At 38.3% G+C, this 17100-nt stretch overlaps 1 protein-coding gene across 1 annotated transcript in view; it reads left to right on the plus strand.

Moving 5' to 3' along the window:
* Positions 1–17100, plus strand: part of DCHS2 (dachsous cadherin-related 2) — a 169550-nt gene that overhangs the window by 136633 nt on the left and 15817 nt on the right. The window contains 2 exon segments of the mRNA XM_017871086.1: positions 3735–3946; positions 6328–6479. Coding sequence (XP_017726575.1) covers positions 3735–3946; positions 6328–6479 — 364 coding nt within the window.

The following is a 17100-nucleotide window of genomic DNA, read 5'->3' on the forward strand; positions in this document are numbered from 1 at the left end:
TGGTCTGTCAATTTTGTTGATCTTTTCAAAAAACCAACTCCTGGATTCACTGATTTTTTGGAGGGTTTTTTGTGTCTCTATCTCCTTCAGTTCTGCTCTGATCTTAGTTATTTCTTGCCTTCTGCTAGCTTTTGAATGTGTTTGCTCTTGCCTCTCTAGTTCTTTTAATTGTGATGTTAGAGTGTCAATTTTAGATCAAGAAAGCTTTTTTAAAACTTTAATTATGATATTAAATGCATCTTTTATGCTACCTTTGACAAATTACCATTAAAATTGTATCTAATTGTATAGATTTTCTGAATGTATGTATTTTAAACATACACCACTTAAAATGTGAGACTAATACGTATAATAAATCAATAATATTTATCTCTAAGATTATAGTAACAAGAATAAAAGTGTGAGAAAACCATTTTATTAGTAATTAGTTTAATAAGTTGTCATTAGACAGATCTCTGATGAGAACTGTGTTTTCTGTCAATTTGTGCCAGTTTACCCTCTGTTCCATAGTCACAAACCAAATTGCCTCTGTATTTAAACTTCATGCCACTTTAACGTAAAAACATGTATTTCTCACTGTCTAAACCAGCAGCAATTTTAGAGCTTGACTAAGGTTTTGTATGTAAATAACAGATGGTAGCATTCGTTTTAGTATTTATTAGAGTGGCGCAAAACAAAACTGATCAAACTTTCAATGTTTCAAAGACATTGTTTAAGTAGGAGAGGGTTTGAAAGCTACTGAATAACATAAATATCACATTCTGCTTTGGTTTGCACAAATGCATGTACACAGTATATAGTTGATGGAAATAACCTGATGATGTTATCAAGCATGTAGCATTTGATGAATCTTAATCTCATTTGGATGTGTATTTCGTAACTCTGCCAAAAGCTATACAACGTATACAATGTATGTATTAGAAGAAAAATGTTACTACAATTTTTTTCTTAAGTTATTACATAAGTGGCACATCAACATATAAGCAAGAACATGAAGTTAGCATTTGTGAGGCTTCTTACTCTAAGGAAGGTGTTAGTTTCCGCTTATACCATTAGACAGAGCCCAGTAGTACTTTCTTCTCACTGATGACAGTACATGCTTGATGCCTTTGCAAAAACTACACATGTATTATCCAAGGAAAAATGTGAATCTAGTAGGTGAGCCAGCCTTGAATCATTCCACAGACTGGTTATTGTCTTTTCTACTTGCACGACTTTCACAGCATATGCCAGTTATTACCCCAAAAATAAAAACCATGCAAGGAAAGCATTAGAACCGTCGATCCATTCCAAGTGTAAAATTCCAATTATCAAAGCCTAAACACAAGCCTTTTATTAAAAATCTACTTTGATCTGCACTATAATTGGCACACTTTCTCCTCAGTGACATGGGCAATTTAGTGTTGCATTTCTATTCTAGTTTTCCTTTACAAACAGTAACAGAACATGATAGCCAGGCAAGTGCTCTGTTTGGTGGAGACAAGAGATCTGGGTGAGAGCTGTGGACCCACCTGAGACTCGGGCTCCGGTAACATTTTGGGGTGTGGAAATTTGCCTTTGTTTCAGGGAGGTTTCTGAAGCCCGCCTAGTTTCATCACCAGCATATCAAAGGCATCTTTATTATTCCCCAGCTGCCCAAAGTTAGAGCTACTCTAAATTTTCCGCCAGGGGTGTTGGTCATGACAGACTGTGGTTTGTGAAGTAATTTGGTTCTAGTACTAAACTGGCAACTAAATTTGATGTCAAAAAAATGATACTGAGTTTACGAAATTTTAAATTTGGTAGTATAGTGAGTTAATATATAATATATTGGTTTTATTCCTAACAGAATATAGACTACAAAATCTCCCCCAAAGCACCCAATAACAAAGATAGAATATCTGAACAGGATATGCCTCCCACTAGAATTCAAGTAGGTACCAGATGACCTAAAGCTTCTTGGACTATGTTATCTGGGGAAGCTGATTCAGATAGAGCAATTAAAAACTGCAGCTCCCAGGCCATAGTTCTGGAAACAGTACAGATTCTTCCACCAGAGGATCGAACTTGCAGTAGTTTATGGCTGTTAAATGTTCTTTTTCTAAATTCAGAGTTCACAGAGATATTAAATCCATATGTGATGATGAGGCGCAGACAAACATGGGTAGTACATCATGGAATCTACCTGTTACTACAAAGAGACATTCCAAATATGCATTATGTCACTTGCTCCTCACAGCCACTCTGCGAAATCATTGTTAACATCCCATTTTACAGAAAAGGAGACTCAGCTTTACATCAACCACATAACTTATCCAGGTCACAAAGTTAGGAGGTGGTGGAGCCAGGTAATTAACCTAAATTAAATTTCTAGGCCTGGGATTTATGCCTGGTTTCAGGTTTCTCTAACTCCAAATTAGTGTTCATTCAGCAATTCTCTATCTGATGGACTTACTGACAGTGAAAGCCAAGTAAATAAAAATAATACATTGAGTCGGAAATTTTGTTGTAAAGTCAAGGAAAAAACAGTAAAAACTAGACAAGGAAATTATGTTAAAGGACTAAGTTTCTTAATTTGCCAGGGGTGGGGGAAACTAGAGCATGGCATCACCCTCAAAAATCTGCTTCCCTAACCTGGATCTGCCTTTTATATGAGGGCATAAAAGTATTACTGTGTGCCTTCTGGAGGCCAGACCCTGAGCTAGACATTGGAGAGATGACGGTGCGTACGAGATGGTGTATAGAGCTTATAAACAAGAGGAGTAATAGGACAAAGACAGGTGAAGGTGAACAAAGTGATGATGCAGCTGCTGGAAAATGCAGAGGCTTTGTAGGAGACTTTTGGGAAGCTGATGGTACAGGGATGGTGATGTGGAAAAATCCCTGAGGAAGGATAGCTGTGGGAGCCATTCCAGGCTGATGGAACCGTATGCATGATGACTCTTTAATAAGTATTCAAGGAGCAGATGCAGATTATGATCATGGAAGGGTTTCATGCAGAACAATGACAGTGTCTTTTTTTATTAAATTCAGAATGAAAACTGGATTGGGGAGAGACCAGTTTTGTGGCTAATGCAGGGGACAAGGTGGGAAGTGCTGGTGGCTTGAAGGAGGGCAGCAGTAGTGAGACTGGAGTGAAGATATATTTGCAAGACAGACTTACCAGACATGGCCAGGGGGGAAATATGGAGAGAGATAGCTCCCAGGTCTTGGTATTTCCTGGTTTCTTTCCCTCTACATATTTGAACCTGCAAACATCTGCAAGATCCCAAATCTTTTCACAATGACCCTGGTTGGTGGGGAAAGGAGGCCCACCAATGGGAGGCTTTTGCGGGACAGGTGAGCTGTGAGCACATGAGGCAAAGATGCTTTAGGTCATTTTAAGAATAACTATGGCCAGCTGCTATGGCTCATGCCTGTAATCTGAGCACTTTCAGAGGCCAAGGCGGGTGAATCACGAGGTCAGGAGTTTGAGACCAGACTGGCCAACATGGTGAAACCCTGTTTCTACTAAAAATACAAAAAATTAGCTGGGCGTGGTGGCGGGTGCCTGTAACTCCAACTATTTGGGAGGCTGAGGCAGGAGAATCACTTGAACCCAGGAGGCAGAGGTTGCAGTGAGCTGAGATCTTGCCACTGCACTCCATCCTGGGTGACAGTGAGAGACTCTGTCTCAAAAATAAATAAAAAAATAAAATAAAAGAATAACTACAACATCATTTTCTTTTTTTTTTTCCTCCTTGGTAATAAAATAGGACAACTCACTGTGAAAGAACCCAAGTTTCTTGATTTTGAAGTCAGAAATGAGGTACAACTCATCGTTTTAGCTGAAAGTAGCGGGCATAGAGCCTATTGCAAAGTAGCAGTCTTGATACAGGATGAGAATGATAATTCACCATGCTTTGAACAAAGTGTTTACCAAGCATCAGTGTCTGAAGGCGAATTCTACAATGCTCGTGTCATACAGGTAACAGAAACATATTTGTGTGTGTGTGTGTGTGTGTGTGTGTGTGTGAGAGAGAGAGAGAGAATGAGAGAGAGAGAGAGAGAATGAGAGAGAATGAGAGAGAGAGAGAGAGAGAGAGAGAGAGAGAATTATTACAAATCAATGTACATCAAAATTTCTAAGCCCTGTGGTCCAACAGTCTTTCCAGGGCATGTACATTTTATAGATGGGGTGAAACCTTAGGTTAAAGAAAATCTGATATTCTTGCACTGTCTCTTCCTCTTTATTTATTCAGTGCTCAGTTACTGACATCTGCTTTCTCTGGGAGCACTGTTGAGCACTAGAAATATGCATTTATTAATACAATAGAAGTATGCATTTCGTGTAATGAGTGAAGAGAGGAGACACAGCCTCCTCCTGGAGGAAAAGTGTAAGATTTCACAGAATAATGATATTTACACTAAATCTTCAAGGATGAACAGGCATGTGGATGGATCTGCTTTCAGGACTAGCCCCATCTCAGGAAAAGGTCCCAAGTCCTGGAGAAGCATCCATTCACAGGGCAGTTTCATGCTGTAAAACCCACCCATCCTTGATACTTTCTCCACCTGCTTTAGGACAAGTGTTTGTTTCAGTTTTCCCTTCACTACTGAATTGAAGTTTTGTAGTCATGAAACTGGGCATTAGGAGCTCTCCAAGCTCCTATGACTGCGAAGGAAATCAGTGTAAATCCAACTTCCAGGCAAAGTTAACCACAGCGATGGCCATTCCTTTTGGCCTCTGGAATGTCATAGCTGTGGTCAGCACTTCATGCTTATTACACCGCTTTTTCTTTGGGCTAGGTGGGGTAAGGCGTTTACATGGCATGCTAGCATATTTTCTGGACAAAACCTGCAACAGCTCTTTACTGTGCAGTAAAGAGCTCATTATATAAAAAGACCCCGCAGTGGCTCACAACTGTAATCCCAGCACTTTGGGAGGCCGGGGCAGGTGGATCACCTGAGGTCAGGAGTTCGAGACCAGTCTGACCAACATGGTGAAATGCCATCTCTACTAAAAATACAAAAACTAGCCTGGTGTGGTGGCGGGCACCTGTAGTCCCAGCTACTTGGGAGGCTGAGGCAGGAGAATTGCTTGAACCTGGGAGGCAGAGGTTGCAGTGAGCTGAGATTGCGCCACTGCACCCCAGCCTGGGCAATAAGAGCAAAACTCAGTCTCAAAAAAAAAAAAAAAAAAAAAAAAGCCTTTCTTTTACTTCAATTCCAGTTTCTGATGCACATATCCCTGCTGTTGGTGAAAACAAGACCAATAGAGTCTCAGCTGCCTTGGAGTTTTAGCTCTGTACCCCTACACCCCATCCAGGATATCTGGAATCCCCTAGGCTATGACTGCAGATGTATTTTGTATTATAGCAGCCTGATTGCTCTAGTCACCAGCCTGTTCCAGATGTGCTGTGTCTTTACCCTGGTTTCAGCCATGACTGAGATGTTTCAGAAGAAAGTGAGGACATTCACTTTTCCAGTCTTTATCATCCCTGCCCAGTGAGGCTGATCAGTGGGGATGGCAGATGCCTCCAATGCCACCTTGTCACAAGAGGATCCCCACACTGGGGCCCTGCAGCGTTTCACTTCTCTGTCCCACATGCTATCTGGGATGGAGCTAAATTGTTCAGTGTGAAATAAGTGAAGGCAAAGACCCATATAAAGCCCAGGTACACTGAATGAGAGAGAGCCTGACCCACCAGTGCTTCAAACTATGGCAGACTTGTAGAAGGCCGAGTCAGGGACAGATAGAATGAACTGTGTTCTTTCCATTTTTCAATCATTGAGTTCCCAGGAAGCTAGCACTACCATTCCGCTGCGTCTTGTTCAGAAAATTAGAAACGGAGGAGGCTCTGGAGCTCATACCAAGTGTGGTGGTTGCTTCCGGGTTTTTGCTCCCACACTGCTCAATGCCCTCCTTTGGTTACAGCCCTACAAAATTCCTTTGAGGGTCTGACCCTCTGTTGATGCAGTCCTGGTGGGGTTGTCATCAAGATATTGACCTGCCTCCCACTCCCACCCTGCCAAAGGTGTTGTGAACTGCCTCGCCTCTCTCAGTCACCCAGACGTTCTCTTCCTGAAATTTGAATCTTGGGTGAAGGGACAAAATTATACCTCAAAAACACGTACCATGTCTACTGAGAGCTATTTGGAAATTCTCTGGATGAAGAATTTCTCCATCACTCAGTTTATCATAAAGTTAAATGTAAGCTTCAGTTGTTTGTTGGTATTTCATTTAATCATTGATTTTAAAATATGTTTGACAAGTTGTGATTCTTTCTTAATGCATGTCTCTGAAAAACAGACTGAACCCATATTGCAGAATAAAGCTTGTCTAATGAAACAGTCGGTTCCTCACAGGTTTTTGCTACCGACCTGGACAGCGGTTTGAATGGCCTGATTGAGTATTCTATTCTCTCTGGCAACCAAGAAGAAGCATTCCAGATTGATGCGCTAAGTGGTGTGATAACAACAAAAGCAATTCTAGATTACGAGCTCACCAGCTCCTACAGGTTGGTCCAGGGTTCAGATCCATTGGCTCCATTTATTCTGCCTGCTTGCTGACAACATTGCTGTTTTGTCTATAACTTCCTGTTACGTAAGCTTAGTTGTAAATGTGTTATCCCTTTGATCCAACTTGTTGATATTCTCTTTGATCCACTCTTTTTGATATTAAGAATAGTCTTAGCAATTATTTCTATTTGGGAAAAGTGATTAAAATAGCAAAACTTTAAGGTCCCTTCTAGTTCTAAGATTTTATGAATTTGTGATGCTATTAAACACTAAATGGGGGACACTAAAAGGATAATATTTGTGAAATGCCTAATGAACTAGAGAACCCTCTGCAGGTGTCTGTTGTTACTGTTTTTTAAAAATGGTGAAGACTGAGGGATACCTTGCTTTTTGATTTTTTATTCTTGCATGTGAAAGTACAACACTGTCTTCAAGGTCTTGTTGCAGTTCTTTGATCTAATAGAAATGATCTTATTAAAAGCATACATTTAACATTAAAACTCTGTGCCCCTAGAGTCTAAGATATGCCAGCCTTATACAGAATTCACAAAGGAAAGAATAATATTGTTTTAGTTTTCTTGATATTCAAAAAAATCAGTGCTACAAAAGACTAGACTTATACAGAGAGATAGTGATGGCATCACAATTTGTGGAAGCAAAAGGCTTTTTTTTTTTTTTCTTTTCTGAGACGGAGTCTTACTCTGTCGCCCAGGCTGGAGTGTAGTGGCACAATCTCAGTTCACTGCAGCCTCCGTCTCCTGGGTTCAAGTAATTCTCCTGCCTCAGCCTCCCAAGTAGCTGGGATTACAGCTGCCTGCCACCATGCACGGTTAATTTTTGATTTTTAGTAGAGATGGGGTTCCACCATATTGGCCAGGCTGGTCTCAAACTCCTGACCTCAAGTGATCCACCCATCTTGGCCTCCCAAAGTGCTGGGGTTACAGGCATGAGCCACTGCACCCGGCCATCAAAAGACTCTTAAGAATTCTAAAATATCCATGAGTGGGGACTGCTTAAAGATTTAGCAAAACCCTGGAATAGAATACCATGAAGCTGATTTTACAAAAGAAAGAGGCATAACTCTGTGTGCCAATGAGGATGGAGCTCTAGGATATGTGACTAAGTGAAGGCAGTAACGAGACCCATTACAGTGCTTATCTAGCATTGCCTGTTTGAGTAAAAGCACACCCGCATATTTGGAATGCTTCTGGAAGAAAATATAAGAAACTGTTCATTTTATTTGTCTCTGGAGAAGCAGTCAGGCAGCCTGTGGTCCAAGAGAGGCTTAGCTCTCTTACTGAACATTTTAGTATGCTTTGGATAGATGTTTCATTTTTGTGTTTTTCCAAAAGGCCTTGCCCATGCTGTATTCTATTTAATCCTCGCAAGCACCTCATGAGGATATTAAGGTGGGCATTTTCTTATTTGCTGATAAGACAACAGAAATACAGTGGCTTGCTCAGGGTCATAGGATAATTTGAGGATCAAACTTGAACTTGCACTTAAGTATTCTGCTTCTAAATCACACTCTTTCCACTGTAGAGCTGCAGAGCAGACATCCTATTTAAGGAAAACACAGGTACAGTATACCAAAGACAGTGAGTGTCAGTATGCTTCTATGCCAGACTACTTCTGTGTTTTATGAAAAAATTATAATGTGTGCATGTGGTTGAGCAATGAGAGCTGATTAAACAGGAATATCTTACTGGATATATTGGATTAATTATCCTCTGGAAAACCTCCCAACGCTAAAAATTTAAATGTTTAGCTCTTTGTAAACTGTTTAGTTTTTTAATATACTTCAAAAGTATTTTAAAAGTTTAAGACTTTATCCTGTATTAACTATTATAAATTTTAAAATAATATTTTAGCATAATAGTTATTGGTACTTGTTGTTTAAATATATTAAAACATATTCCCTGCTACGTTGTTTCTATAGTAATTGTTTAAGCATGAAACTTTTTCTCCTCTTCCATGGATGACTGCAGATAAATCCCAATCTAGTTGAGTGATTACAAATTCAGGAATTATTAAAGGTCTGCTATGTTCTAGGAACTAAGCATTTTCTGATGTTAAGGACTTTCTGTTACAGTGTTCTTACTCAATGGAGCCTAATTAACAATTAAATCTAATTTCTTTCAACTTTTTCCTATTTGCGTCATGGTTTCTATGTTTACAATATTAAATTGGTCCCAGTATTAAAAAGTGACTCTCTCCCATTCCCATGAAGAATTTAATTCTAGGCTTAAAGAAGCAAGAACAGAGAGAAGTTGAACCCCTACACATTGCCACAGAAAGATACATACAGGTGACCCCCACTCCCCCCGCCGACCCCCTACACACTCTTTCTCTCTCCAGCATCACCAAGGCAAGGAATTATTTTAAACCTCTTGCCTCCCTGGGCTCTCCCCACACTCACTCACAACCCCTGGTGCGGTGTGGCTTCTATCCTTTAGTGCTTTTCTTGATATTTAAGGCAATAAGAAATAAAGGAGGATTTTCCCTAGTCTGCTACACCTTTAGTGAATATTTTGGAAACAGTCTCATTTAGCTTTCAGCTTTTTACTTTTGAAGTATTGCTATTTTGTCTGATTGAGGAAAGTATCCCAATTCCAGCCCTTTGTTTTAAAATATAAAACATTTCCTCAAAAAAAAAAAAAAAAAAATAGAGCTACCATACAATCCAGCATTCCTGATCCTAGGTATATACTCACCAAAAAGAAATCACTATATTGACAATTTATTGCAGTAATATTCACAATAGCCAAGATTTGAAAGCAACCTAAGTGTACATTTATCCAGGTGAATGGGTAAAGAAAATGGGATACATATACACAATGGAGTATTATTAAGCCATGAAAAAAAGAAGAATGAGATCCAGTCATTTGCAACAACACGGATGGAACTGGAAGTCATTATGTTAAGTGAAATACAAACATCACATATTCTCACTTATTTGTGGGAGCTAAAAATTACAACAAATGAACTCAAGCAGATAGGGAGTAGAAGGATGGTTACCAGAAGCTGGGACGGGTCGGGGAGGATTGAGGGGAAGTGGGGATGGCTAAAGGGTACAAAATATAGTTGGAATGAATGAATAAGACCCAGTATTTGCTGGTACAAAAAGGTAACTACAGTCAAAACTTTAATTATACATTTAAAAATAACAAAAAGAGTATAACTAAAAATAACTAAAACATTTGGATTGTTTCTAACACAAAGAATAAATGCTGGAGGTGATGGATACCCCTTCTTACTCTGATGTAATTATTACACATTGCAAGCCTGTATCAAAATATCTCATGTAACCCATAAATGTATATACCTACTATGTACCCACAAAACTAAAATTGAAAAGAAAAGATTTCCTATTATATCCTTCAGTTTCCAAGACTTGGGCAATTTAACCTTTAATTAGTGATGCATTTTAAAAAATAATAGTAATAAATTAAAACACAAAATAGAAAAGGGAGATAGTGTTAGTCATGATTCTACTAAATATGAATGTATTAAATAATTTTTAGTTTTCATATTAAGCCACACAGAAGAAAATTCAGTGGAAAATTTGATGACAAATTATAAAATAAGCATTAATTTCTGCCTGATGTTTATGAATATATAAAAAGCTATTTATCAAGCACGAAGCTGGGGACACAAAGACAAATGTCACAGCCCTTGTTCTCAAGGAGCTTGAAAATTGAGTCCTGGCTGGGTGCAGTGGCTCACGCCTGTAATCCCAGCACTTTGGGAGGCTGAGGCAGGTGTATCACTTGAGGTCAGGTGTTTGAGACCAGCCTGGCCAACATGGCAAAACCCTGCCTCTACTAAAAGTTCAAAAATTAGCCAGGCAAGGTGGCTGGCGCCTGTAATCCCAGCTACCTGGGAGGCTGAGGCAGGAGAATCGCTTGAACCTGTAAGGTGGAGATTGCAGTGAGCCAAGATCCCACCACTGCACTCCAGCCTGGGCAACAAGAGTGAGACTTCGTCTCGAAAAAAGAAGACAAGAAAAAGAAAATCAAGTCCTAGTAAAATATATGGCAGAAGGCACATTAATAATCACAATAGTTGCCATTTATGGAACTCCTGCTTCACATTCATTATCTAATTGAATTCTTGTAATAGACATGATTTATAAAATAAAGAAATGGGAACTCAGAGAGGTAAAGTGGTTTGGCCAAGAATCCGAAGCTAGTACATGGTAGAACATGATTCTAGCCAATGTGAATGATTGCAGGGCTTATTTTATGATGTGAATGAATCTTAAAAGTATATGCATGTACATTTACAAAATAAATAAATATTCAAGGCAAGCAGTTATTTTCAGGAGCAATGCTAAACTCAGTGTATTCTCCATTGAATGCTCATTATGACTGTGGGAGAAAGCAATTTTACAGGCAATGCAGGAAATGGAATGGGATATTAATTACCTTTTTCAAAATACACAATTCATGAAAAGCAAAGCTGGGATTGGAATCCCAGTCTATTGATGCCCTGAGAAAAAGAGAATAAAAAGGATTTGGGGCCAAAGGCACAAAGAAAGACATGGATATGTGAAAGTGTTTTGTATGTTTGGAAGTAGCAAGTAGTACAGCACACCAAAGAAGTAAGTGTAGGGTAATAAAAGAGGCAGCAGGCAAGTTTTGAAAGACTTTTGGTGCCTCATAATGGAAACTATACATTATTCTGTGAACTACATACAACTATAAGCAGTTGAACGGATATTCGTATCTTTATTTCTAAAGACATCTCATAATGGATGCACTGCAAGAGAGAGAGAACTAGCTTAGGCCAACAAGCTGAGCTAGACTGCAGCAATGAAAAGTCTGTTACATGGATGGTGCAGTGGGGACAGAAGGAAGGTACATACTAAAATGTTGATTTGAATATGGAATCCATAGGAACCTGACCACCAATTGAATTTGTTGAGCAAGAAAAGAGATAGAATGGTTCTGAAATTTCTGCTTAGGAAAGGAAGGGAGAAGAATAGATGGAGATTATGATTTTTTATTCTGGGTATTTGAGGTGGAAGGACCAATACAAGGACAAAAGTGAAGATACCCTTTAGGCAATTGAAAATAATAATCCGTAGCTCAGGGTAGGGGTCTTCACTCAAGATGTAGATTTGAGATTCATCCAGGAAAAATGTGTAAAATGAGAATATGTAAAATGAGAATTGAGGAGTGGTGACTTATCACCACCTCAGGATTCAGCAGATAAATAGGAACTGCAAAATATATTTAGGGTATAGAAAGATCTAGAAAAAGATAACGTCATGGAGACCAAGGGGAGAGGTTGGGCTGAATGAAAGGAGAAGACTTCAAAATATGTTTGCATTAGAATCTCTTAAAGTGACAGTCATCTCTCAGTATCCATGGGGTATTGGTTGTGGGACTCTCCACTACGTCCCTCCCACTCCCCATATAAAATCCATGGATGCTCATATTTCTTGTATAAAATGGCATAGTATTTGCATATTACTTATGCAGTTCTCTCATAGAGTTTATTTTTATTTATTTATTTTTAGTTTTTTATTTTCAAATTTTATTTTACATACAGGAGATACGTGTGGAGGTTTGTTACATAGGTGTATTGCACCATGTAGTGAGCACAGTATTCAATAGGTAGTTTTTCAACCCATGCCCCCTCCTTCCCTCCCCTCAGCAGTTCACAGTGTCCACTATTCCCGTGTTTATGTCCATGTTTGCTCAACGTTTAGCTTCCATTTGTAAGTGAGAACATGAGCTATTTTGGTTTTTTGCTTTTGTGTTAATTTGTTTAGGATTATAGCCTCCAGCTCTATCCATGTTTCTACAAAAGACATGATTTCATTCTTTTTATAGCTGCATAGATCACATTTTCCTTATTCAATCCACCATTAACAGGCACCTAAGTTGAGTCCATCTTTTTTGCTATTGTGAATAGCATGGTGATGAACATATAAATGCATGTATCTTTTTGCTATAATGATCTACCTTCCTTTGGGAATATACCCAGCAGTAGGATTGCTGGGTCCAATGGTACTTTGTAGTAAGTTCTTAGAGAAATTGCCAAACTGCTTTCCAAAGTGGCTGAACTATTTTACATTCCCAACAATGTATTAATGCTCCCTTTTCTTCACAACCTCACCAGCATCTGTTGTTTTTTGACTTTTTAATAATAGCCATTTTGACTGGTGTCTCATTATGTTTTGATTTGTATTTCTCTGATGATTAGTGATCATGACCATTTTTATGTTTGTTGGCTGCTTGTATGTCTTTCTTTGAAAAGTGTCTGTTCATGTCCTTTGCCTATTTTAACAGGATTGTTTGGTTTTTGCTTTTTGATTTAAGTTCCTTGTAGATTCTGGATATTAGACCTTTGCCAGATGCATAGTTAGTGAATATTTTCTCTCATTCTGTAGGTTGTCTGTTTACTCTGTTGATTATTTCTTTTATTGTGCAGAAGCTCTTTAGCTTAATTAGATCCCATTTGTCAATTTTTGTTTTTTGTTACAATTGCTTTTGAGGACTTAGCCAAAAATTTCTTGCCAGGGCCAGTTTCAAGAAGGGTCTTTTTAAAGTTTTCTTCTAGGATTTCTATGCTTGAGGTCTTATATTTAAATCTTCAATTCATCTTCAGTCAATTTTTGTATATGGTAAAAGGTAAAGATCTAGTTTCATTCTTCTGCATCTGGTTAGCTGGTTGTCCCAGCACCATTTATTGAATAGGGAGTGCTTTCCTCATTGCTGGTTTTTGCTGGCTTTGTCAAAGATTGAATGGTTGTAGGTGTGTGATTCTATTTCTAAGTTTTGTATTCTGTTCCATCAGTCTGTGTGTTTGCGTTTATACCAGTACCATGCTATTTTGATTACTGTAACCTTATCGTATTGCTTGAAGTCAGGTAATATGATGCCTCTGGCTTTCTTCTTTTTGCTTAGGATTGAGTGTGTTTAGGCAGAAAAGAAGTATTCAATAGATACATAAAGATTAAAGATTTTGATCTAAGCATATTTTCTTAATTTGATTTTTTTATTATCAAAGTAATATATACATTTAAAAAAAATCAAATAGTGTATAAAGTATAGATGAAAGTCAGCAACCACTGCTTCACCTCTCCCAAGGCTAAAACCCTCCAGACGCAGACACTATTAACTGATTTTCTCTGATACTGTAAATACAAGTATGTAATAATTTACAACTTTAAACATTATCTTTTAACTTCCTGTTATAATAGATATAGGTACAAAATCCTTATTTTCTCACACTCCAACTCTTTCTATATTCATATCACTGTTTTTCATTTAATCAGTAATTAGTGTTTATATTATATGAATATATTCATGTTTACTTCATAGTCAGATCATATTATATGATTTTATTTCCTTTTATCACTACTCCTCAAGCCCCCAGAGTTTCTTTCTTGATTGCCCAATTGGCTATATCTATGCACTTAATTCCTTGTAAATATCCCATAAGCTTTGTTATCTGCATCTAATTTTTCCTCTAACTGCCTTTCATCAAATATTCTATCAAGCCCTCTTTTTTCATGAAGACCTGGTTCCTACTTCTTTATGCCCTCTCCATCTAGCATGAACAGTTTGGGTTAATACACCTATTGCAAGGCTGAGATCCCATAACTTTGGTTTATAGCTCTCCTAGGTCAGGCCAGCACTTCCAGATCCCATGTCTTTCTTTTCCAATAGGTTTGCAGGAAAAGGTGCCAGAGAAGTAAATTATCTGAGCCCTTGCATGTCTGAAAATGTCTTTATTCTACTCTTTCATGTAATATATGCAGTGGGCAATAGAGAAGTTGCAAGTATCTTTTAGAATTTTGAAGGTATTGCTCTGTTATTCTCTGAAACTCAGTGTTGCTATTAAGAAGTCTGGTGCCATTCTAATTCTTTTTTTTTGAGACGGAGTCTTGCTCTGTCACCCAGGCTGGAGTAGTGTGATCTTGGCTCCCTGCAACCCCTGCCTCCTGGGTTCAAGCAATTCTCCTGCCTCAGCCTCCCGAGTAGCTGGGACTACAGGCGCCCACTACCATTTAGTAGAGATGGGGTTTCAACATATTGGCCAGACTGGTCTCGAACTCCTGACCTTATGATCTGCCCGCCTTGGCCTCCCAAAGTGCTGGGATTAAAGGCATGAGCCACCGCGCCTGGCTGCCATTCTGATTCTTTTACTTTGTGTAAATTTTTCCTTCTCTCTAGAAATTTATAGGTTATACTTATCATCCGTAATACTTTAAAATATGATTACATATTTTGATGTGGGTTTCTCTTTGTACTGTGTATTCAGTGTTCTCTTTTAATAAAAAGACGTTTCTTTTAATTTTCTTGTATTATTTCATTGAAAATGTCCTCCCCATTTTTTAGTTTTGGTTTGTTGTTTTGCCCTGTTTCATTTTCCTGAATCCTATTCAATTAGGTATTGGATCGCCTAGATGGATTCTTTGTTAGTTATATTTTATTTTCTACTTTCCATTTCTTGTTTGTGTGTGGGTTTAGTTTTTGTTGTTTTATTTTGGGAAGATATTTCCTGAGTTTTAATCTTCTAAAATTTTTTATTTTCTAATTGAAAATTGAGAAGCTATTATATATTTGTTTTTACTACTAAAAGCTCTTATTTGATGTTTGACTTTTAAAATAATATTCAACTCTTGTTTTATGCACATGTTGTCTCCTGATATCTCTCCAAGGTATTAATTAGAATTGTTTTAAATTTTATTTTGTTCCTTTCAATATCTGTTTCCACTGTTTTCTTTTTTTCTCTTTGTCTATATTGAGTTTTCTTTTTCATGCTGAAGGTTTTCTGAAAATAAGTGTTGATTCTTAGATATAAGTGAGGCAATGTCAGAGTCATTAGAACATCTGAGTGAGCTAGAGGAATTTGATTAGCACACTTCACTTTCAAATGAACCACACGGGAAGTTGACTACTTTTCAGGATGACATACAAATGGCGGTATATGGAGTTCACTTTTCTTTGGGAGGGGACTTTCAATTCTCCAGAGAAGGTCTTTCAATATTACTAACTCCAAGTATGAACCAAAGGCATTCTTTGGCTGAGAATGAAGAATAATGGGCAAGAGGGACATGAGTACCCTGTATTTAAACCAACATAAATCATCTTCCTGTTTAAATAATCTGAATTTAAAATATTCTTCCTATTAACCAAATACCTCACTGCAATTTTTGCCATGTATTGAGTCTCTCCTTGGTGACTTGAGAGCAACTCTGCTCCTCACGTATCTTTATGCTCCTCTGAATGCATTTTAAAAGACTTTTGAAAGAGTGGTTTTAGGTCCACAGCAAAATTGAGAGAAGGTGCAGAGATTTCCTATATATCCCTGCCCACACACATGCACAGCTTCCCTCATTATCAAAATCCCCACCAGAGTGGTGCATTTGTTACATTTGATGAAGCTACATTGACACATCATTATCACTCAAATTCACAGTTTTCAGTGGGATCCACTCTTGGTGCTGTACATTCTGAGTGGATTTTAATCTCTGATTTCCTTTGGCCCACTCATCTGCAACTGCTCTTCAATCTGCTTGCATCTTCCAGAAATTGTTGATATTTCTCATTCATTTCACCTACTAATATCTTTCCTCATTTGTTTAGCTTTATGGACTTAAAACTTATTTTTTTTATTTTTTATTATACTTTAAGTTCTAGGGTGCATGTGCACAATGTGCAGGATTGTTACATATGTATACATATGCCATGTTGGTTTGCTGCACCCATTAACTCGTCATTTACATTAGGTGTATCTCCTAATGCTATGCCTCCCCCAATCCCCCACCCCACAACAGGCCCTGGTGTGTGATGCTCCCCTTCCTGTGTCCCACTGTTCTCATTGTTCAATTCCCACCTATGAGTGGGAAAATGTGGTGTTTGGTTTTCTGTTCTTGTGATAGTTTGCTGAGAATGATAGTTTCCAGATGCATCCATGTCCCCACAAAGGACATGAACTCATCATTTTTTATGGCTGCATAGTATTCCTTGGTGTATATGTGCCACATTTTCTTAATCCAGTCTGTCATTGATGGACATTTGGGTTGGTTCCAAGTCTTTGCTATTGTGAATAGTGCCACAATAAACATACATGCTCATGTGTCTTTATAGCAGCATGATTTATAATCCTTTGGGTATATACCCAGTAATGGGATGGATGGATCAAATGGTATTTCTAGTCCTAGACCCTTGCGGAATCGCCACACTGTCTTCCACAATGGTTGAACTAGTTTACAGTCCCACCAACAGTGTAAAAGTGTTCCTTTTTCTCCACATCCTCTCCAGCACCTGTTGTTTCCTGACTTTTTAATGATCGCCATTCTAACTGGTGTGAGATGGTACCTCATTGTGGTTTTGATTTGCATTTCTCTGATGGCGAGTGATGATGAGCATTTTTTCACGTGTCTGTTGGCTGCATAAATGTCTTCTTTTGAGAAGTGTCTGTTCATATCCTTTGCCCACTTTTTGATGGGGTTGTTTGTTTTTTTTCTTGTAAATTTGTTTGAGTTCTTTGTAGTTTCTGGATATTATCCCTTTGTCAGATGGGCAGATTGCAAAAATTTTCTCCCATTCTGTAGGTTGCCTGTTCACTCTGATGGTAGTTTCTTTTGCTGTGCAGAAG

The sequence above is a fragment of the Rhinopithecus bieti genome, unplaced genomic scaffold (assembly GCF_001698545.2).
Source record: "Rhinopithecus bieti isolate Rb0 unplaced genomic scaffold, ASM169854v2 scaffold_3878, whole genome shotgun sequence".
NCBI classification, from domain to species: Eukaryota; Metazoa; Chordata; class Mammalia; order Primates; family Cercopithecidae; genus Rhinopithecus; species Rhinopithecus bieti.